Source organism: Leptosomus discolor, chromosome 22 (genome assembly GCF_034619465.1).
Source record: "Leptosomus discolor isolate bLepDis1 chromosome 22, bLepDis1.hap2, whole genome shotgun sequence".
In the NCBI taxonomy this organism is placed as follows: domain Eukaryota; kingdom Metazoa; phylum Chordata; class Aves; order Leptosomiformes; family Leptosomidae; genus Leptosomus; species Leptosomus discolor.
The window spans coordinates 1290567-1310718 of record NC_141412.1 but is presented as its reverse complement, the minus strand read 5'-3'; the positions used below and the strand labels follow the sequence as shown (position 1 = coordinate 1310718).

The 20152-nt window shown below is 66.1% G+C and overlaps 2 protein-coding genes across 3 annotated transcripts; both read left to right on the top strand.

Annotated features, from left to right (window-relative positions):
- Positions 1–862: 862 nt before the first annotated feature.
- FXYD6 (FXYD domain containing ion transport regulator 6) lies at positions 863–9983 on the top strand. 2 transcript variants are annotated; one of them, XM_086476864.1, is made up of 8 exons: positions 863–895; positions 7952–8014; positions 8230–8268; positions 8400–8474; positions 8614–8650; positions 8947–8996; positions 9102–9144; positions 9716–9983. In XM_086476864.1, the coding sequence occupies exons 2-7, from the start codon at positions 7957–7959 to the stop codon at positions 9128–9130; spliced, it is 288 nt and encodes a 95-aa protein (XP_086332990.1). In that variant the 5' UTR covers positions 863–895; positions 7952–7956; the 3' UTR covers positions 9131–9144; positions 9716–9983. The 2 variants fall into 2 exon arrangements, with proteins under 2 accessions (XP_086332990.1, XP_086332991.1); XM_086476865.1 differs by lacking the exon at positions 863–895 and adding an exon at positions 7076–7088.
- Positions 9984–12844: 2861 nt separating this feature from the next.
- Positions 12845–15262, top strand: FXYD2 (FXYD domain containing ion transport regulator 2). The gene is made up of 6 exons (XM_086476866.1): positions 12845–12938; positions 13661–13699; positions 13843–13917; positions 14844–14880; positions 15029–15059; positions 15242–15262. The coding sequence occupies exons 1-5, from the start codon at positions 12845–12847 to the stop codon at positions 15051–15053; spliced, it is 270 nt and encodes an 89-aa protein (XP_086332992.1). The 3' UTR covers positions 15054–15059; positions 15242–15262.
- The last annotated feature ends 4890 nt before the right edge of the window (positions 15263–20152 follow it).

Here is a 20152-nt window from a genome sequence, read left to right as displayed (position 1 = left end):
GCGGGTCTGGGGGAGTTAACGCAGGTGGCCGGTCCCGAGCATGCCTGAAACCAAACCAGGCCAGGCTGGAAGTGCCCCTGCTGCTGCCCCCTGCCCAGCAGGCCTGGCCTGGGTGACTCAAGCCCTGCGGAGCGGGCCACCTGGCCTGGCAGCGTGGCGTCTGCTCTCCCAGCTTCGCCGTCGTGCTCTCGGGAGGCAGCCAGCGAGCGAGGAAAGCCGCTGCGCCCTGTTTCCCCATCGCCCTGCGCCGATTTCTGTGAGCCTCGGAGGAGCTCCGGCAGCCCGGCGCTCGCTCGGTTCCCTGCACGCCGTGTGCGTGGCTCTGCGGGGCGGGAAGCGGCGGCTCGACGCCCGCTCGCAGCTCCACGCACCATCATCCCTTTCTGCGGGGGACGCCGGAGCACCGCGCGCCTACACCAAACCCCGCTCCGCCACCGCCCCACCGAACGGACACCCCCCCCCCCCCCCCCCCCGCGACCGGGCTGTTTGAGCGGGTCCCAGCGGGGTGGGGGGCGGCTCCCAACCCGCCGCGACCCCCTTGTCCCAGCCGCTGTCCCGGCCCTCGCAGCCCTTCGGGGTGCGGCGGCGCCAGCATCGCCCCGCACCGCTCCGCACCGCCCCGCCGCGCACCGCGCCGCGCCGAGAGCCGGGCCGGGCGGCCGCGCTCCCCCCGCCCGCTGCCCGCGCCCCCCCGCCGGCGGCAGGCGCCGCCCCCGCCCCGCCCGGCCCGCCCCGCTCCGCTCCCCTTTGTGCGGCGGCCCCGCTCTGCGCACACGCCGCCCGCTCCGCTCCGCTCCGCTCCGCGCCACGCCGCGCCGCTCCCACCGGCCCCGCCCGGAGCAGCGGGGCGAGACAGCCCGGCCCGGCCCGGCTCGGCGCTGCCCGGCGAGCTCAGGTGGGGCCGGCCTCCGGCGGGGCTGCCTGGGGAGGGGGCGGCGGCGGCTCCGGGGTGGGCGGGGGGGGGGCTTCGGGGGTCGTGCCGCGGCGTGCCCGGCCCCGGGCGGCTCGGGGTGCCGCGGGGTGCCCGCTTCTGCCCGGGGGCGGGGAGGGGGGGGGGGGGCCCGCCGGGGCGCGGCACGGCCCCCGCCCCGCGGAGCCCTGCCCGGTGCTCCGGGGGCATCGCCCTGCGCCTCGGGCCGCCCGCATCCCCGGCGGCTGCCATGGCAACGCCGGGTGCCATGGTTACCCTCATCCCACCGTTGCTTGGCTACCAGCCCCCCTCCTCCCTGCCCCCCGTGCTGGGAAGGATGCCCCGGCGGAGCAGCCCTCCCCAGCGGGGACCACCGCGGGTAGCCCGCGGGCACGCCCTGCCCCCCCCCGGCGCTCGCCGGGCTCCGCGGGGCGTGGGGACCGCGGGGAGCTGAACCCCCTCCCCGAGCGCCTGGCAGCGTTCTGGCTCCTGTTGTTAAATATTGTAGTAGCGCCGTAGCGGTACGTAAACAGAGCTTTATCCCGGGAAGGCGTACCAGAGGAAAGGAAGATTTGTTTCTTCTTGCGTGATTCCTGCCTCCTGAAGAAACAGGTGCCGGGGTCCGTGTGGAGGAACTCGGATCTCGCAGGGGTATTTCTGTGGGAAGGAAAGTGACAGGTGGTTTCTGTGGATGTGAATAAGCTTTGCGGCGCAAAAGAGCAGCCTCTCGGGAAAAGCTGCGTGTGGATTAGGACTTGAGGCAGTCCCCTGCTCCCAGGCGCTGCTGGGGCGCGTTGGGGTTTTGAGTCCGCCTGGGTGGTTTCACTCCCAGTTTGAAACAAAGACAAGCCCGGAGAGTCCCTGTCTGTGCGCAGCAGGACCGTGGTTCCGAGGTGGGGTGACGGGGAGCGTGCGAGGGATGGCTGCCAGCGTGGAGGGCAGTCGCCGCAGAGCCAGGCCACCTGTTAGAGCATGCTCGCGGGCCTGCCGGCGAACACCCCCGTGCCCGCGAGGTGTGGGGCTGCCGGTGCCTTCCTCCGCTCAGGCTTGTGTCCCACGCTCCCCTCGGCATTTTAGCTGCCTCCTTGAAACTTAACCGTTTGGGTCCAATGTGGCGGAGAGTCACGGCTTCGCCAGGAGTTTAGGCTCTGGTGTTGAGGAACGCTCCCCAGCACAGCAGGCTGGCAGCTCTGCGGCTGGTCGTTCCCCTCTGTTTGCCTTTGGGGCTGTTTGTGCGTTTCCAAAGTGCGGAGAGGCCGACGGGCTCTGCGGCTGTCGCGTCGCTGTGCCGCGGAGAAGGCACCGCTCGCACCGGGCGGTGCGGAGGCGTCCTGCGAGGGGCTGAGCCGCCTGGCTGTCCCTCCTCGCGGCGTGCTGGTGGGGACACTGGCCGCGCCTGGCGGGGACTTCTGTTTGCCTAGTGCACGGTGGTGGTGGTCGTGGCTGACGGCAACAGTAAAAGGAGAAAATGTCCGCTTTTTGATGCTCTGCTGAGCGTGGCGGTGTTGTGGTACCCCAGGACACGTGGGAGCTTGAAGCAGCCGCTATTTCGGTGTTTCCTGGTGTGGTGATCTGGATTTCGCTCCCCAGCAGGACCTGACAGGTAACCTCTGCTTTTGACTGACCCCTTTGATTCCCGCTGTGCGGATGCCCGGCCGTGCCCCGCTCGGTGTGCAGAGCCCGGGGTTTAGCCTGCGTGCGGCGAGGGCTGGGGAGAGCTGGGTGTGGCGGGAGGATGGGACAGCGCAAGCTGGTGCGCTGGTTAGGTTTACAGCACCCAAGTACCTGTTAAGCAAAGAGGAGAGAACAGGAGCAGCAGGCTCCTGACGGGGCGCGGGGGTGTTTGCAGCTTCCCCGGAGCCAAGGGCTGGGTTCCCTGCCTGCTCTCCCGCTGCCGGCGCTGCTGGGCGGCCATTAGCTCGGCAACCATCGCGCTGGAGGTTTGCCTCAAATGAAGGGCTGGCCTCGCTGCTTCCTGCCTGACGCTTCTCCTCCAGGGAAACGCGTATCGTCGGGGTGGGCTGGGGACTGCAGGGGGGCCAGATCTGTCCGGGCAGCTTCGGCTGAGGCTCCTTGATGTTTTGGGGCCAGTTGCCTGGGGCTGGCAGAAGCCCTGCGGGAGGCAAGTTGGATGCCGGGGCACAGGTGAGGGATGCAGCACGGGGCGCGCTCAGAGCCTCCTTTAGCCGCGTTCGGCGAGTCCCTGTGGTTGTGTGCTTTTGCAAGCATCGACCCGGCCAGGGCTGGTCCGTGGGGGTCCGTGTGCGAGTCTCGTTCAGCAGAAGCAGGGCGCTGAATTTTGGGTTCCTGGGGCTCCTGCAGAGGGTTTCCTTTGTAAATATCCTCTGCTTCGAGGAGATACTCCAAACCCACAAGAGACCATTGGATCTCTGTAAAGTCAGTTTTGCGCCTTCCATCCGGTCAGCGTTCGAATCGGCACCAGATCTGGGAAGTGCCGTCCATATCGCAACGGCGAGGGCTGGGAACCTCTCCTTTTCTCTCATTTAGGAACACGAGGCACAACAACAGGCACATTAGTAGCCAGATTGATGCTGACGTGAAATGGCAGAAGAGCACATCTATGCATAGCTGGAAATGTCCATTCACACATGCACACTCTTAAATGCTCCAGGCAACTGAGCACTGCTGTCACGGTCTTGGGGGCTTTGCAGAGAAACTAGAGATTTTAACTAGGTCTGATCTTCGGGAGATGCCCTGAGGACTCCTGACGGAAGGAGGAGGCGGGCTGGCGTTACGCTGTGATGGCTGAGACTTGACAGGGCAGATCTATGCAAAACAACGAAAAGGAAAAAGGGACTTCAAGATTCCACGCTGTTACGAATTTACCTGCCTGGCTCTGGCACGATTTGCCGTGCTACGGAGAGCTAATCAGCGGGCAGGAGAGACTGGGTCTGTCTGCCCGCGTTTCCCCCCGTTCCCCTCTCTCCTGCACGCACAGACGCTAGCCCGATGACACGCAGAATTGCAGGGAGGGATTATCCAGAAGCAAGGGGCTGCGGGAGAGCTGTGACACTGCCTTGCACGGGGCGAAGCATGTCGGCTGCGAGCTTGGCAGGGAGGCAGCCAGCCAGCTCTGGAGCCTGTGAGCTGCGCTGGCGGGGGCGCGGGGGGCTCCCCGCTCCGGCTGCCCGAAGCCTAAGCACAGCGTAGGGGGGGGAGCGGCGAGGGTGGCCCCGGTGCTGCCACCCAGCCCGGACTCATGCGGCCCGACACGGTGTCTCCGCCGGCTGTGCTGGGCAGGATGGGACCCGGCCCCGGCCGGGCACCGCCTGCCCCGAGGCACTGCTGGGGGGCTGCCAGCCCTGGCTGGTGGCTGCAGGGGCCAGCGCTGGGGCCGAGCAGGGAGCCCCGGGGTGGTGCTTTCCCAGGGCAGCGAGGGCATCCTCAGGCAGAGGGCCCTGCCAGCGTCCAGCTCTCGCTCAGCCGTGCAGGTAGGGATGGGGAGGTAAATATTTAGCCTTCCCTCCTAAAACTCGAGGTGCAAGGGAAGGAGAGCTCCAGGTACCCCTGCCCTGCTCGCTGCGCCGCTCCGCCTCTCTCCGTCTGCGGGTGGATCTCGCAGTTTTGACAAGAAAAACACACGTTTTGATTCAAGTCGCCCGCAAAGCACGCTGCGCTGCCCGTTCCCCGTGGTTTGGACGGGTGCGTGGCTGCTCGGTTCTGTGACTGCAAACTTTGTGTGGCTAACGAGGGGGGAGACAAGGCAGACGGGTGCCCAGCGGCGCAGCGCGGGTGAGGAGCGGGCGGCGCGGACGTGGCCGGGCGCGGGGCTGCCGTCACCCGTCGGGCAGCTGTTGTTTTTCCACCACCTTTGTGCAACGGCGCAGCTGGACTCAGCGTGAACGGAGGGCAGGGAGCGGCGCCTTCGTGCCTTGAACGCTGCGGTCTGAAGGCGTGAGCGGGGAAAACGGCAAACCCTTTGCAATGTTTGCTCTTCTCACTTTATTTCAGCTTCACGAAAAAGTGGGTGGGCCAGCTTGAAACAACCCAAAAAACCTGTGACACTTCGCAAAGCATATGCTTCCTTGGAGGAGAACTGGGCTCATTTGCACTCCAGAATGCTGTGTTTGTTTTTCGAGCAAGGACACTGCCAACCCTGACGGTTAACTCGCGCGGAGATACGTTTTAGCGCGCGGAAGTGTGTGAATTTTAGGGATCGAGTTAGAAAAACAAAGAACATATGTGTGCTGTGCGCTTGGCTCGGCGAAAAAGTGAACTCTGCTGCACTAAGTGCGAGAAGCCAAAAGCTGAGCGGAGGACTGGAAACAACGTCTGTGGCTGAGCAGGGCCCCAGCGCTGGCCCGCTGCCTCGGGCGGCTGCGGGAGAGCGGGGAGCGAAGCCTTCGGCGGCTGCTGGAGCCGGGACGCGTTCGCTTCTGTCAGTGCTGGCAAAACACACCCAGGCAGCCGGCAACATGGCTCCTGCGTTTCCAAAGCGGCGCTGGGAGCTGTGGCCTGCGGGTCAGACCCTCTCGCCATCGCAGGCAGGGCTTGCCCGTGCTGGAAAGCACCTTTCCAGCTGTCGGCGGGAGCACCCCGAAGTAGAAGAGGCGCGAGAGCGGACGGCTCGTGCACGTCGAGTGGCTGGGGCTGAGACCGAGGGCTGCGGGGCGAGAAATGCCGCCCTCGGGGGTCCCAGGGCTGCCCGGTGCAGGAGGGGAGCGTGCGCGGGGGTGAGCGCGCCCGGCCGTCTCTCCTGCACTCGCACCGGGGCTGCGGGCAGGAGAGCTCGGCCCCTGGGAGAGGATTCCCGCACACCTCGGCTGGAGTGGCAGGGCAGGGACGCTTGTAAATATTCCCTGGGAATGTTCTCCAGGGGATGTCACTGAGCTGCTGCTACAATAGCAGTCAAATAACGGCAAAATAAACGGTAAAAATCTGATGAATGATTTGTTCAGACATTAAAGGCATCATTAATACGCTACAAGAGCCAATTAATACCCTTCATCGAGCAATGGCACGCGCTGTATTGCCTCTCCTGGTGCACGTACAACACCCTCATGTCGGGTAACGGCACTGAATCTGCGCTGGCAGCCTCGGCAGTAAATGGATAAAGGGCATAGGAAAATGTGCAACTGGAAGTTACTGTAGCACCAGCTGTTGGGTTCTTTGTACATGTTTCTAAGACCTGGTAATTATCCAGAATTATGTGCCTCAGCAAACGAGGGGGCTTGTCTGGGCCCGGGGAGCCAGCGGCACACTCCAGCGCGGCGTGGCAGCGCAGCCCCGTGCTGCACAATGGCAGCGGCAGCTGCAGGCAGGGGAAATTAAACCCTCCAGTGTTCAGATAAAACGCCCTGACTTCGAAACGGCAAGACGTGGAAGTGGGGGGAAGGACGTGAATTATCATGGGACGTGACTTGTTGGGGTGGATCAATCGGGTTCCGGAAATGCGCTCCCCACATTCGCGGGGCTGAGCACGGTGCCGGAGGCGGCTTCCTCCGCCGGCGCGGTGGGAGCTGGCCCCCAAAGGCAGCACCGGAGACCGGCCGTGGAGCGAAACGCTGCCGGGGCCAGCTTTGGCAGGCTGGTGGGTGCTGCTGAGCCCCTCCATGCGTGCCGTGCCCGGGATCCTGGGCACCTTTGCAGCGCGAACCGGGACACGGCGCCGTGGCGGGATCTGGGGGATCCTGGTGCCCTGAGGAGCTGGCCTGGGGCGGCCGAGCTGCCTCCCCACCAGCGCTGGCAGCTGGGGTAGGCTGGGATGGAGGTTGCAACCGAATCAGGTCAGGCTCTGGAGGGGCTGAATAGCAGCACGCCGGGGATCTGCATCCGTCAGCTAGCTGAATTCCTGCTCTGTCGAGGGCCCCTTTCTTATCGGCACTAATCCAGCGCAGCAGCTGCAGCAGCTCTGTAGCGCTCGGTGCTATCAGTGCTGCGCAGGGTGCCCGATAACCCCCCTTTCCTCTCCTGTGCCAGCAGCAAGCCCTCTTCGTGCTCCCGCACCATGTATGGCCACCGAGCCCCGTCGTCGGGGCGCTCCGTGACTGCCCGGCGGCAGCAGGACACCCACGAGCAGAGCCCCGCGCGCGGGCGAGCTGCGGGCGGCCGGGGAGGCAGCGCCCAAACCTGTCCCCGCGCTCCAGAGCCCCCCGCTCCCCCTGCCTGTCCCCTCAGGAGGAGGAGAAGGGGCGCTGGGGACCAGCAAATAGCTACGGTGTGTGCTGGCAGGGCCCTGCCTTTGGCACCTGGTCCCAGCAACAAGGGTGCCCGTCCCAAAGGGGTGCAGCAGCTTGGGGCGTGGAGACGCGCACCCCTGCCCCAGCTGGCCAGGAGCGCCCCCGCCCGGCCGCAGGATGGTTACCCCCCGGGCTGGCATCCCTCGGAGGAGGGTCCGCGCTCCGGCTGGGTGCCCCCACGCAAGGGCAGCGTGTCGGTGCTTGTGAAGGGACAGGGACAGGCTCAGCTGCGAGGGGGGACCGAGGGTATTCATGGTCTCTCCTTGCTGCTGCCGGTGAGCAGCGTGGGGAGCCGGGGCCAGGGGGGGGGGGGGGCAAACGTGGCTGTGAGCTCATGTCCCACCAGGGCCACTGGCCTGGTTGTAGGAGTGTGCCATAATTGCTATGCTAATTGGGACAAATTAAAGTATGCTCTGGGTGAAGAGCACAGCACTGACCTTGATGGAGCGATCGCAGCCCTTGGGCTGGCCCCATTGCCTGCAGTGCAACCTTGAGACTGCACCGAGATCCGCGCCAGGAGCAGAGCCAGCGGTGCAGGGGTGGTTGAAAATGTGCCGCAGAGCCCCGCGAAAAGTCCGTCTGTCTGTCTGCTCAAACCCTTCCCCTCCTTCGCGCCTGCGAGCCGCCGTGTCCCCGTCGGGCTGGGCGCAGCTACGGCACCAGGCGTCGTGGCCGAGCCCCCGGGTGTTTCCCAGGGCCAGCCTGGCCCCATCTCCCGTGGCGTGGGCTGCAAGGGCTGCGCAGTCAGGCGCAGGCTGCCCCCCCCGTGCCCCCCAGCCCCGTCGCGGTGCCCTCCACCAGCCGTCCGGGTGCTGAAGCCCGCTTCTCCCCTCTCTCGCAGTGGCCATGGAGGCAGTGCTGATCTTCCTCTGCTCCCTGCTGGTGCCAGCGGCCGTGGCAGATGGTAGGTGCCAAGCGCTTCCCGCATGCCGGAGGTGGCAGGGGCACGGGAAAAGGCCACGGGGCTCGGGGGGACAGCCGCCCCGCCAATCCAAGGGGGCTGGAGCGGGGTGTAGGGCAGCAGCCCCAGTGGGGAGTGGGGTGCCGGGACCACGGGGGGCTGTGGGGGCTTATCCGGGTGGCTCACTCACCTCGAACCCCTTGTGCGCTTATTTCCAGTGGCCACCCAAGAGAAGGAGGAGGACCCCTTTAACTATGGTGAGCATCGCCGTGCATGAGGACGGGGGTGCTGGCGTGAGGGAGGTGTGTGCATGTGCGACGGGGAGCAAAACAGGCTGCCCCCTTCCCTGAACGCAGCAGGAACAAGCCCCTGTATCTCCTCCCCCCAGATTACCAGAGCCTGAGAATCGGGGGGCTGGTGTTTGCCGTCGTCCTGTTCACCGTTGGCATTCTCCTTATACTCAGTAAGTTGGGGGCCAGGAGGATGCTGGGCTTGGAGGCTGGGGCAGTGGGGGCCGTTCTCCCGCGGGGGGGCGGCCGTTGGGAAGGGCCATGGCCCGCTCCCACTTGGGCCGCGCTCACGGTGTTTCTCTCCCCTTGCAGGCAGGAGGTGCAGGTGCAGTTTCAACCAGAAGCCCAGGTGAGTGGGGGCAGCCTGGCGGGGAACATCTCCCTCGGAGACCCTCTCTGCCCAGCGCTCGGCTCTTCCCGGGCTCCCTCCTGCAGCTGGCGGGGTGGCTGCGCTCTCTGAGCTTCCCCTTCGGGCGCCTGGTGCCCAAAGCCGAGGGAGGCTCTGCTGCAGAGCTCCCGGGCGGCAAAGCAGCTCTCCACGCTCCCAGGGCACCTTCCTCAGCACGCCCCTGCGCTGCTGGGCATCCCACCCCCAGGGACGGGGCGCGAGTCCCAGCGGCTCTCACTGTGCCCCTCTTCTTGCAGAGCTCCCGGGGACGAGGAGGCTCAAGCTGAGAACCTCATCACCTCGAACGGTAAGGTCGCCCGTCCCGCGCGCGCCCTGCCGCCGCTCCTGCGTTGCACCCGCGGAGCGCGCGGCTCTGGGCCGGCTGCAAACAGCTCTGCTCTTCCCTTCGCAGCAGCGGGAGCGCAGAAGGCGGAGAACTGAACAAGAGCCATGCGGTGAGTCCCGGGGCTGCCGCCGGCCAGCCCAGGCCAGCGGGTGGGGTGGCACCAGGGCTGCCACAGGCTCCGTGCTGGGAAGGAAAGGAGGGGCAGCCGGGGCTGTGTACAGGGCTGACTGTGCAGCTTCGAGTAGACCGTCGGTCTGCTGGGACTGGGCAGCTCTGCATCCCCAGCGTGGTGCAGGGGCGAGCACGGGTAGGGGCCGTGGCAGGGAAACGTGCAGTGCAGGTGAGGTCCCGGGCACCGTGTGCTCGGCGAGCCCCAGGCGGGCCAGCAGGAAAAGGAAGCACCTGTCTGGATTTTCCCTTGCATTGCGCTTCCTTTCCTTCTGCTCCTGCACCCCACAGCGGTTTTATTTTTAGGGCCTCTAGAGAGCTGAGTGCGAGTCCCCTGGGGCGCCTCGCTCCTCACCTGCAGTCAGAGTTGCCCCGGGCTCCTGGGCTGTGGCCCACGCTCGGAGAGAGGTGCAGCCTGGAGCCCGCGCTGGCAGCAGGGCGGTTTGTGCTGCGGGGGGACGAGCCCGGCGGTGCTGCTCCCAGCCTGACTCGCTGCTCTCCTTCCCACGCAGACCCAGAGACCCGAGGACAGATGCTCGGAGCGCAGATGCCAGTGGCCTGCGAGGAAACTGAAATCGCAGCGACAGGTCCCTCTAAGGAGATGCGAAGCTGCTGTGTCTGTGTTACCCTCTGTACTTCAGCACCGGTTCTCTGTTTACTAACCCCACTAAACTCCACTCGCCGTCCTCTCTGCCTCCAGTGGTGTGTAATGTTGATGTGAGATGATCATTACCTCTAGGGCTAGTCGTTGCTGGTGTTGTAATAGTGACTTTCTCTTCACCTTTCTCGTGCTGTGCGTGTGGTTCGGGCTCTGTACGACTGGCAGGCGCTGCCCCTCCGGGCTGCCCCCCGAGCCCAGGACCGGGAGCCGCAGGGCAGGGCGGCGTGGGCTGCGGGGCACGGAGCCTGCCGCAGCCCCGGGGAACGCCCCGTCCCCCCGCCCGGAGCCGGCGCGGTGCCGTCTCTGTGCCGGGCGGTGCGCTGGCGGGCGCTCGTGGCTCAGCCCCGCTGGCTCTGGGCAGGGCTCGGGGACCAGTCCCGCAGCGCTGGGGGCCTGCCCGGCGCGGCTCTGGACCGCGCGTTGCGGTTTCAGCAATAATCCTCCTGCGTGTCCCCAGCCCAAAGGTGGGAGGTGAGCCAGGCAGGGACATCCCGTGGCTTGGCTGCCCTCTGGGGTGGCACCTGGGCGCTGGATTTGAGGCTGAAGGGAGCTCCTCTTCCTCACCTGCTCGGCACTCCCTGTTTCTGTCCCTGACTAACGCCAAGCCGTCGGTGCGGGATGCTGCTTTAAACGTGAGGAAATGATGTGGTGGCAGAGAAGCCCATAAAATCCCCCAGCACGGTGACACTGTGAACGAGGGCGGCTGCGCAGCGGTGACCCTGCTAACCAGCACAAACCAGCTCCTCGCCAGCGCTCCGCCTGCCCGCGAGACGGAGGTGGGCAGGTTAAACCGTCTCTGAGGGCTCAAGAGAAACACAGACTGAGATAAAGATCCTGTCCTTGCTTGTCTCCGGCAGGGAAGGGGCAGTGGCATTTCCTCCTGGTGCTCCCTGCCTTTCCTGATGCCTTGTCGCTCCCTGGGCCACGGCCCAGGACACGGCCTCCCGCGTCAGTCGTGTCGTCCCGTGGCGGTTACGTGTCGTCAGCCCCCCGTGCCAGCTGCCCCTTCTCCCCGCGGAGCAGCAGCAAGCGGCGGCGAGCGAGGCTCGGGGGCTTTGCGCGCCTCAGCTCGCCCAGTGGCGATGCGCCGGCTCCAGAGGGGCCGAGCCCAGAGTCCGTCGTCACCTTGTGTCTGCTCGTGGGTCGGAGGCAAACCTGTGAGCCTGGCCCCTTCCCCAAGCCCGTGGGAATGCAAAACCGCAGCCTCAGCTGGGGCTGGGGACGGCTGCCTTGGTCGTGGGTGCTTGCCAAGGCAGCGTCAGCCTGGGCAGCAGCAGGGGGTCCCCAGGGCTGCACTGAAACACGTCGGGAGTGCCGTCCGCACGCCGGGAAGAGGTTCTGGTCCTCCAGGATGGGTTTGAGAGGGGTTTGTGCTGTGCCCACCCCGCCATCGTGGCCCCGTGTGCGTCGCGTCCCTCGGTGACGCTGGGAAGCACGCTCTGTCCCACCTGGGCAAGGCAGAGAGACCGTGTCTCCGGTACCCTGTCCCTCCCCAACCTCCTGGCCGTTGCAGAGAGCTCTGCTCGCCTCCTGCCTCCGCGCTGCCCCGCAGCCTCGGGCAGGGCAGACCCCGCGCAGCCCAGCCCCTGAGTGTCAGCTGTGTGCGTGTCCCGCGTCGGAGTGCCCGTGCCGTCTGTAGTGTGCCGTCGGTGTTAACACGAAACAAAGAAATCCCCGTGGTGTGTAGAAATGGCAAAATCCTGACTGTTGTAAAATAAATGGAGCTATTGTGTTTCCTTTTAAATAGGCGAGTGCGCTGCTGTGGTAAAGGACTGGTGTGTTCTGTGCTGTGACCTAAAGGGGGAAAGGAATAAAATATCGTTTCTACCGGTGCCTGGCTGCGTCGTCTCAAGGGCTGTGGCATTTTCCAGGGGCTGAGGGCTCCGGCTCCGCTGGGGAGGCGGGCCGGGCGAGCCGCTGGGCAGCTTCCCAGGCTGTCCCTCTGTGCCGGGCAGTGCCGGCAGCCAGCCTGGGGCGGAGGGGAGCAGCGGCAGCGTGTCCCCGAGCAGCACAGACGGGCTTTGTGCTAGCAGCGGCGGGCTGTCCGAACCCCCTCCCCTGCCGCGCGCGTTTCTGCAGCCAGCAGCAGTTTCAACAATAGCCAGAGACCGTGTGAAGGGAGCGCGTGAGCGGCCAGGCCGGCCGCGCGGCCCCGAAGGACGCGGGCACAGAGCCCCCTTGTCCCTCGGCCTTTCGGGAGCCTCTGGGTGGTTGGCGTGCCCATCGACGGGGATGCTGAGCGTCGCCTCGGCTCCACGACGGCAGCGCCACCCTCCCAGGGCTTGGCTTCGCCCCGCGGCGCCAGAGCGGAGCTGCCGGGGGCTCCAGGCGCCCGCACCCCTCGGTCAGCCCTGGGCAGGGCAAGGGGAGCGCTTCCCTGGGGCCGGCTCCCCCCAGCCACCGCGGCGCTAATCGGCTTGGGCGCGTGACTCCCGCTCGCTGATGGCGAGATTAGAGCAAACTGGATTGAACAGCCCGCCTGGCAGCGGGCCTGGCCGCCCGGCGCTGGCGCAGCCCCGAGGGGCGCAGCATCCTGGTACCCACTGCCGGGCAGGGATGTGCCGTCTTCATCGCTGCGCCGGGGTGCTGCAGGGACGGCTGGGCGCTGGGCTGGGGGCGCTGACCCGGCCGTTGCGGGGCCCCGCGGTGCCAGGCTGCGGGGCGGTGGCACGCCGCCCGCTTCTCTCTAGCGAAAGGCAGTCGTAGCCTGTAGCCGAGCCCATCGCTCTGCCCCCCGCGTCGGGCTCGCCTCCGCAGCGGGAGGTGCAGCCCAGTTGGCCCGACGTTTGGAAAGCGAGGGAGGGTGTGCCGCCCACCTCCCGGCTGGGACAGGGACACCCGCGGCTCCGGGGTGCCCAGCCCTCCCTGCCGGCTGGCACGGTGGGTGCGCACCCGTCCCTCCCCTCCCGGGCCTCCTTCCCAAGCCCTGGGCCTCCCCTCGTGACTGTGATAAACATTACACCGAGGCCGTTAATGTTTAATGAGGTTTGTCTCCCAATTAATGTGCTTTCCCGTGGGCGCCCGCTCCCAGAGCGAGACGCCCGCCGGACGACACGCCGACACGATGGGTGACGGTAAGGGTGCTCCGGGGAGCAGGGCGACCGGCAGGCACCCGCAGCCAGCACCCTGCTCGGCCCACCCCAAAGGGGCTTCCCCGGGAGGGCCGGCGCCTTCACGAGGGGGGCATCTCCTGAGGATGCAGGGCTGGTCCCTCCTGCCGTGCAGAAGCCTGCGCGGGGGCAGCTCTGCTGGAGGGTTCGCTGCAGACGTGGGGATGAATCCTCAGAGCTCTGCAGCCCGCTGGCACATCGGTGCCGGCTGGTGTTTGGCATCTCCAGGGGATTTCTCCTTCCAAAGGGCTCCTGGCAGAGGGACGTGCAGTCAGGTAAGGTGGCTCGAGCGGTGACACGCAGCCGTCAAGACGGATGAGCCTGGTGGCGCGGAGGGTGGCTGCCGGGCTGCACCCCGGCGCGAGCCGTCAGCCCGGGGGCCCCATGAAGGCCGCTCTGCCGGCGGCACAGCCTTAGCAAATAGCGACCGGCTGCTGCAAACAATCGAGCCGGAGCCTCACCTGGAGCTCGAAGCCTCCCGTGCGTCCTGCGAGCGCATCCTGCGAGTGCACCGTGAACTTTAAACTGCCTGGGGTGAAGAACAGGCATTTGAGGACCCTTCACTGGCTCGGCTAGACCCTAAGGCAGTCAGAGCGCTCTTGCTTGCAGGCTTCACCCCTGATCTTTCCCACCTCGCCTCCCCGTCCAGGTCCTGGCTCTCACTTGAGTTTCTCCCCTTTTTCCAGAGCAAGCGCCCGAGCAGGGCCCGGACAGGTTCAGCTACGGTGAGTGCCCGCGCCGTGCAGCCCGGGGGCTGCGGGCAGCGGGACGGGCAGCCCACTCCCGCGCCTGCCCGTGGGCTCCGCACGGCGGGCTCAGCCCCGTGCCTCGGCCGGGCTGACGCCTGCTCGGCTCTCCTCCTCCCCAGACTATGAGACCATCCGCAACGGGGGGCTGATCTTCGCCGTCGTGGCTTTTGTCATCGGGCTCCTCATCATCCTCAGTAAGTGCCTGGGGAGGGCCAGACGCCCCCCTCGGCTCTGTTCCCCTGCGTGGCCCGTTCTCCGCTCGCCTTCTTCCTCGCCCCGTGCCAGGCGCTGGGGGGTGCCGGGGTGGGGGGCTGCCGACCCTGCCCCGCCACGCGAGGGGTGGGCATCGCCTGCAGCCGGGGCTGCCTGGGAAATTTCCATCTAGGCAAGCTCCCAGCAGAAAGCAAGTTGGGAAGGAGACCACGTAAATATTTAGCGTTTCCCTGCCAGCGCCAAGGCTTCAGAGAGAAGGTCACTAATTAAAAATAGCAGAGAAAACTCTGACATTTCCAGAGCGAGAACCCAGCTTTCCCAGAGCCCTCAGACCTCGGCAGCTCCCAGAGAGACCCGGTGCCGAGCGTGCAGGGCACCCTGCCACCCTGCCCGTGCGTGCAGGCACTGCCTGCCTCGCTCCGCAGGGCCGGGGCTGGCCGCAGCATCGCAGCTGCATGCGGTGACATTGCCCAGCCGTTTCAGGGGGGAAAGAGAAGAGAACTTAAGAGAAGATTGCATTTGCAATCACAGGGGCAGCTTAGGGAGGAAGGCGGACGTCGGAGCCGGCTCTCGTGGCTGGCACTTTGCTGGGCAGTGCCAGGGGCTGCAGCTTCGGGGTCTGGGGTGGTGCAGGGGGGCCGGCCAGGCAGTGTGGCTTCACTGGGGTCTGGGAGGCAGCGCGTGGGGCCGGTGTCTCCCCACACCGGTGTGAGCCATGCAGGAGGCCAGCCCTGGTGTGGAGGTGGGGGGCTCGGAGCTTCAAGCGGGAGCCAAACCCGGTGGTCCTCAGCGGGGGGACAAGCCTGGGAGCAGGACTGCTTCACTGGGGCAGAGAGGGACGGGTGTGATGGGGCAGGGGGGGAAGGCTCCAGCCACAAGAGGCCTCAGTTGCTCCTCTTGCCCCCAGGCCAGAGGTTCCACTGCGGAGGGAAGAAGAAGAGGAGGTGGGTATTGCACAGTTTTAAGGCAGCCTCAGCTCTCCTCTCTGTCCTTCTCCTGCCAGCTGAAAGGCCGGGGTCTCAGCTCACACCCCCTCCTGTCTCAGCCGTGTTGCCCAGCGTAACACGCCTCTCCTTGCTTTTCGCTCCACAGACACGGAAACGAGGAAGACCTGTAGCTGCAGGTAGGTTGGTGGAGGAGGCACCCAGCTGGCATCCAGGCTCCCTGGGTGTGTCTGTGCCGGGCAGCGATGTTTCGAGGCCCCCTTGCTTCAGAGAAGTACCTATGTGGGGGTTTGTCTCGGGAGGAGAGGAGCTAGGACACGCTGGCCTCTGTGGCCGTGTAACCCTCCCACTCTGGTTTCAGAGCTGCCATGCCGCCGTGGAAGCAGAACTTCATCCAAAGCAGAGAAGTCCTTGCCAAAGGCCACCCCTTACCCCGCTCCAGTGGATCCATTACCCTGCTCACCCCAGACGAGGCCAGAACGCAAATTGCCCTCGTGCTTTCCCCTCTGTTAGATGCAGCAAGAGTTTCTTGGCTAATAAAGTTCAAGCTGAGAGAAGTTAAACTTTGTGCCCGAGGCATTTGAATCACCCACTCTCCTGGCCCGGCACCAATGACTTTCATGCCCTGCGGATATCTTCCAACACAGACCCGGGACAGGTTTCCGCTGGCTCCTCCACGCACCCGTGGCACGGAGCAGCCGGCCGTCGCCGCTCGGCGTTGGCACCGGGGCCTGCGCCGGGAGGGACGATCCTGCTCCCGGCCACCCTGGCTGCTTTGAAGAAACACCCCTCTCGCCCGGTGCGCACGCTGGCTGCGGGTGCCCGGATCCCGCGGCACGTGGGGTAGACGGCGAGGGGTGTGCGGCGCTGCCCGGCGCTGTACCGGCGCGGGCGTGGGCTGTCCGTGCGGGGCTGCTTGGACAGCTTGATCTGTGCATCCTTCTTGGGCAAGGACGGGGCTGGGATGGTGCACCCCGCTCTTTGGTTGCACAGCCTCCCTCATCGTTGGGTACCGCCGGGAGCACCTCTTTAAAGACAAACCAAAACAAAAAAACAAACACAAAAGGAACAAAACTCTCCGGCAATTGGGCGGTGAGCGAGGTTCGCTCCCGAGTGTCTGTGTGCGGTGAGCCGGACCGACACAGACACCTAGCGACCGGCCAGGCAGCCCCGCCGGCGGCTCTGCTGCTCCCGCAGCCCCCGAGGGCAGGGGGCTGCCTCTCCCCCTCCCCGAGCACCCAGGAGCCCTGGCCCCGGGGGTGGCTGGGTGCATCAGGCTCCTGCTGTGCAGCCCCACTCTTGGGGGGGGGGGTGTCTTGCCCAGCCCCAAGGCGTTTCCTCTCTGGATCTGCAGCCTGCGGGGGGTCCGCAGCCCCCCCCCAGTGTGGGGCGGGGTGTGCTGGAAGCCCGGCCAGCCCAGCACGGCTGCCAGAGGAGAAACCGGCTCGCCTGGTCCGTTTGGGCTTCCATTGAGGTCACACGTTGACAGTAAAATAGGATTAGCTCGGGGAAGGTTATTAGACAAAATCCGTGCAATTTGTCTAATCTGAGGTGCTTATTTAACACAGTAAGGAGATTATTTTGAAATATAATTTTGACTTGACACTGACCCACTAATAAATGCGCGTTGCAGCTTTGCAGGGCGTAAACAGGAAGCAAGAGTCCTTCGGCAGAGGGAGAAACCCCCCGTCTAAGAGCACAGACGAGCTGAAGGGTTTGCCCGCAGCAGAGCTGGCCCTGCCCGCTCACGGCTTTGGTGCCCAGTCGTCACCGGCGAGGAGGGCGGTGTGGCCGTGCGCCCGGAAGCAAGGAGCTAAATGGCGCAGCAGCCAGGAAGGCAGCCGGCGTGTGCACCCAGCCTGTTCCTCAGCAGGGTCCCACGTCCTTGAGGCCCAGGGCTCCCTGTCCTGCCCAGTGCCCGAGCGTGCCAGGGCTCAGGGGATGGGCATGCCCTTCAGGCTGCGTGTCCCCTGGCACCGGCCCCCCGTAGAGCCCCGCAGACAGAGCCCCTGCAGCTCCAAGGGAGGAGATTAATGGGAGCGAAAAGCCGTGTCTGGCTCCCCGCGCAGGGGGATCTCTGTCTCGGCACCAGATGGCATTAATAGCATTATTCTGCACGGCTTGCGCACACCCACGTGTGCACGCACACTCGCACAGCCCTTCGCACCCCTGCCCGGGGCTCGGGGACGCCGACAGGGTGTGCAGCAGCAGCAGCTGCAGCAGCGCAGGACGCGCTGCCGGCACCTGAAGACTTGCGCTGGGGGTCGCATCTGGAGGCCAGGCTGTTAGCAGAGCTGAATTGCGAGCAGCCTGGCGATGCACCCCGCCAGGATGGAGCCAGGGAACCAGGAACAGGCGAAAGGCGTGAGGGAACGACATGATGCACGGTCAAGGTGGCCTCCCTGTGCCGGGGCAGGGGGGCTGCCAGCAGCCCCTGCTCAGGGGGCCAGCACCGGGGTGTGAGCCGCTGCCAAGGCAGGGCCCTCTGCTCCTCTCCGCACCTCCACAGTCCTTTGCTTTGGATGTTGAGCTCAGGAGCTACGGGAGTGGGAAGACACAGGGAAAGGCCACCGTGTCTTCGCTGCCTTTCTCCTGCCGCCACCCCAGTGAGAGGCTCCTGCTCTCCCCAGGGCCCGGGCACAGGCAGTCAGGTCCCTGACGGAGCGTGTCCCGCGGGACCAGCCCCAGCCCTGCAGCCCTTTCCCTGCGCCTGCCGTCCTACGGGTCAGCTGGGAGCTCGGCCTCGGCGAGGAGGCGTTCGTCTTCTCCCCTGAACCAGGCAATCTTGGAGGATTTCTCTCACAGTCCCTTGAGCCATTAATCTGCTCAAAGTAAATCTTTTCTGTGACACAAAGGGGATTGGGTAAATAATACAGTGGGCAACCAGAGTGTCCTTTTCCTCTGGGAAGACTTCCAGTTCTGAACACCTTCCCTTTGGCACTGGCTACTCCCTGTTTGCTTCACCAGTCTCTGGACAGACAGGTATGAGGGAGAGGAGCTCTGTCCGGCTGTGGCTTGGCCAGTCCTTGTGCTTAATCCACGGCTGAACGTGAGGAGATGAGGCATCGGGGCGGGAAGAGGGGGAGCAGCAGCCAGGGAGGCTGGCTGCTCAGTTTGCCCAGCCCGGAGCCCGCCAGCACTGCTCCGCCATCTCCGTGATGCCAGGGATGCACTTGGCCCGCACGGAAACGTGAAAGCAAAATGTCTCCTCTTTAGTTAAAACAGGAGAGCAGCAAATGGTGACTAATGGAGCCAAAGAGGAACACTTGACGACGTGGAGAGATGGGACCAGGCTGGCGGGGAGCCAGCCACACGCCTCGTTCTCCCTTTGTTCTGCTCCCGAAAAGGCAGCGCATCCATCAACAGCAACGTGTCTGCCAAAACAGCAGCGCTCCACGATCTTAAATTACCCTCCCAACCAAAGTAAATAACGTTTCAGCCCTCATTTCCGTGTCGCACGCGCCCCAAAGCAGCGGTTTTTAGGAAGGACGTGCTCGGGGCGAGGCGGACGGCTGCCTCGGAGCCGGGCCCTCGGCACAGCCACGCCACAGCGATGCCGTGCGAGCGCCTGAGCCCAGCGACGGACGGGCTGGCTCCTCGCGGCGGGTTTCACAGCTGGGGAGCAAAGAAGGGTCCCCCTGAATCTGGTCTGTGCGCCGCAGCACTGCGCCTTGGCCCCGCTCAAACTTTGCGCAGCCCGTGGCGACGCCGGGCTTGCCCTGGGGCTGGCAAGGGCACGGACCCCGCTTCGCCTCCCTCGTCCGGGACTTCCAGGCCTGGGTGCGCAAGGTGCGCGCCCTCCCTCACCTCAGCCGGGCTTGGAAAGCCGGGGTGCTGCCACACCGCGCGGCGCCAGGGCCGGCCGCGGGTCCCGCCGCCTTGCGCTCCGCGGCCACCGGGAAGATCGTGCCGGCAGCTGCGTGGCGGGGCCGCCAGAGCCGGTGCGGGCCGGCGGGGCCGTGCCGGGAGCGGGGCCGGGCAGCCCGAGGGGCTGCGGGGGCGAGCGGTGGCCGGGGCGAGCGGCGCGGGCTGCGGGCACAGCCCCCGGCGAAGCCCGGCCGCGCTCCCCGCTCCGCGGCCCGGCGCGGCGACACTAGGGGGAGGCAGAAACCCAGCTTCGAGGGAGCCTTTGCGGGGGAAGAGGCCGGTCCTGCGGCGTCCCGGCACCAGCGCCCGGCCCCGGGCACGGGGGGCGTCGAGTCTCGCCCCTGACAGAAGCGCAGCCGGTTCCGTAGCGCAAGTGACCCCCCGGAGGGTCCCGTTTTGGGGCATCTGCCTGGCCACGGGCTTGCCAGCCCCCTCTAGCCGGGGGCAAGCCCCCCGTACCCGGTGCAAGCCCCCTCGCTGCCCACGGGGCATTTGTTCGCCCACCGTCCCGTGTGGCAGCTGTTCACTGCCCCTCTGCCGCTGGGGAAACTGAGGCACGGAGCCGGGCTGCAACATCCCCGCAGGAAAGGTGGGGGGGACGTTTGCTCCCACCTCAGCACCGCCCCAGGCAGCCCACGCGTGGGGCAAGCCTCGGGGGCGAGGGGTGTTGCCCCTTGCCCGTGGGCAGTCTGTGCCCCTGCGCCCCTCCGCAGCCGGGGCTGTGGCAAACGCCTGGCCCTTTAACGCCCAGGTGCTGCCAGCCGTTCGCCCAGCTGCAGCCTGTTCTGTGATGATCCCCAAAGCCCTTTTTCCTCCTCCACCCTCGAGGCACTTGCTTCTGGGGCGGAGTTACTGGTGGGGCTGGGCTTGGGGGCTACTCTGCAGGGCCCCTGTGGAGCAGGGTGGCGGGCGAGGGGTCGCAGCGGGGTGGCTCCCCTTGCCCGAGGGGTGCTGCGAGGCTAAGTTGGTGGTGCGTGGGAAGTGCTTTGTGGAAATCGGCTAGGCCGGGTAAGTAGCCCTGTTGTTTTAATGACTGCTTCCTCCGGGGGATTTGTCTGGGAGGGCGGCTGAGGGCACCGGGCTGGGGGCCGGTGGGAGGCGAGGCGAGCCCTGGCCGGAGGGATGCTCCCTGCAGCGCTGCGTGCCCCTCTGCAGTGCGTATTCCCTGGCGTAGGGCAAAGCTTGGGCTGCACTGGCCCCTGTAGCTGTGCGGGTGTCTGTCTGGGCCCTCCTTTTGGCAATTTTACCCTGTGCCCCTCCGTGTGCTTGTACAGAGGGCGGTTTGGTGCGTGTTAGTGGAAGAGCTATCCTTAGGGGAGAGCACCCGGCTGGCTAAAGGGGTACCCCTGTGATCCCCGGAGCTCTGGGGCCTGGGTGATCCTGGAGCTGGGTGCAAGTGCTGCCC

Coding starts and splice junctions, on each gene's coding strand:
- FXYD6 (XM_086476864.1), top strand. CDS start 7,957: ATGGAGGCAGTGCTGATCTTCCTCTGCTCCCTGCTGGTGCCAGCGGCC. Junction 8,015..8,229: donor GCCAGCGGCCGTGGCAGATG/GTAGGTGCCAAG, acceptor GCTTATTTCCAG/TGGCCACCCAAGAGAAGGAG. Junction 8,269..8,399: donor GGAGGACCCCTTTAACTATG/GTGAGCATCGCC, acceptor TCCTCCCCCCAG/ATTACCAGAGCCTGAGAATC.
- FXYD2 (XM_086476866.1), top strand. CDS start 12,845: ATGAGGTTTGTCTCCCAATTAATGTGCTTTCCCGTGGGCGCCCGCTCC. Junction 13,700..13,842: donor CCCGGACAGGTTCAGCTACG/GTGAGTGCCCGC, acceptor CCTCCTCCCCAG/ACTATGAGACCATCCGCAAC. Junction 14,881..15,028: donor GGAGGGAAGAAGAAGAGGAG/GTGGGTATTGCA, acceptor TTCGCTCCACAG/ACACGGAAACGAGGAAGACC.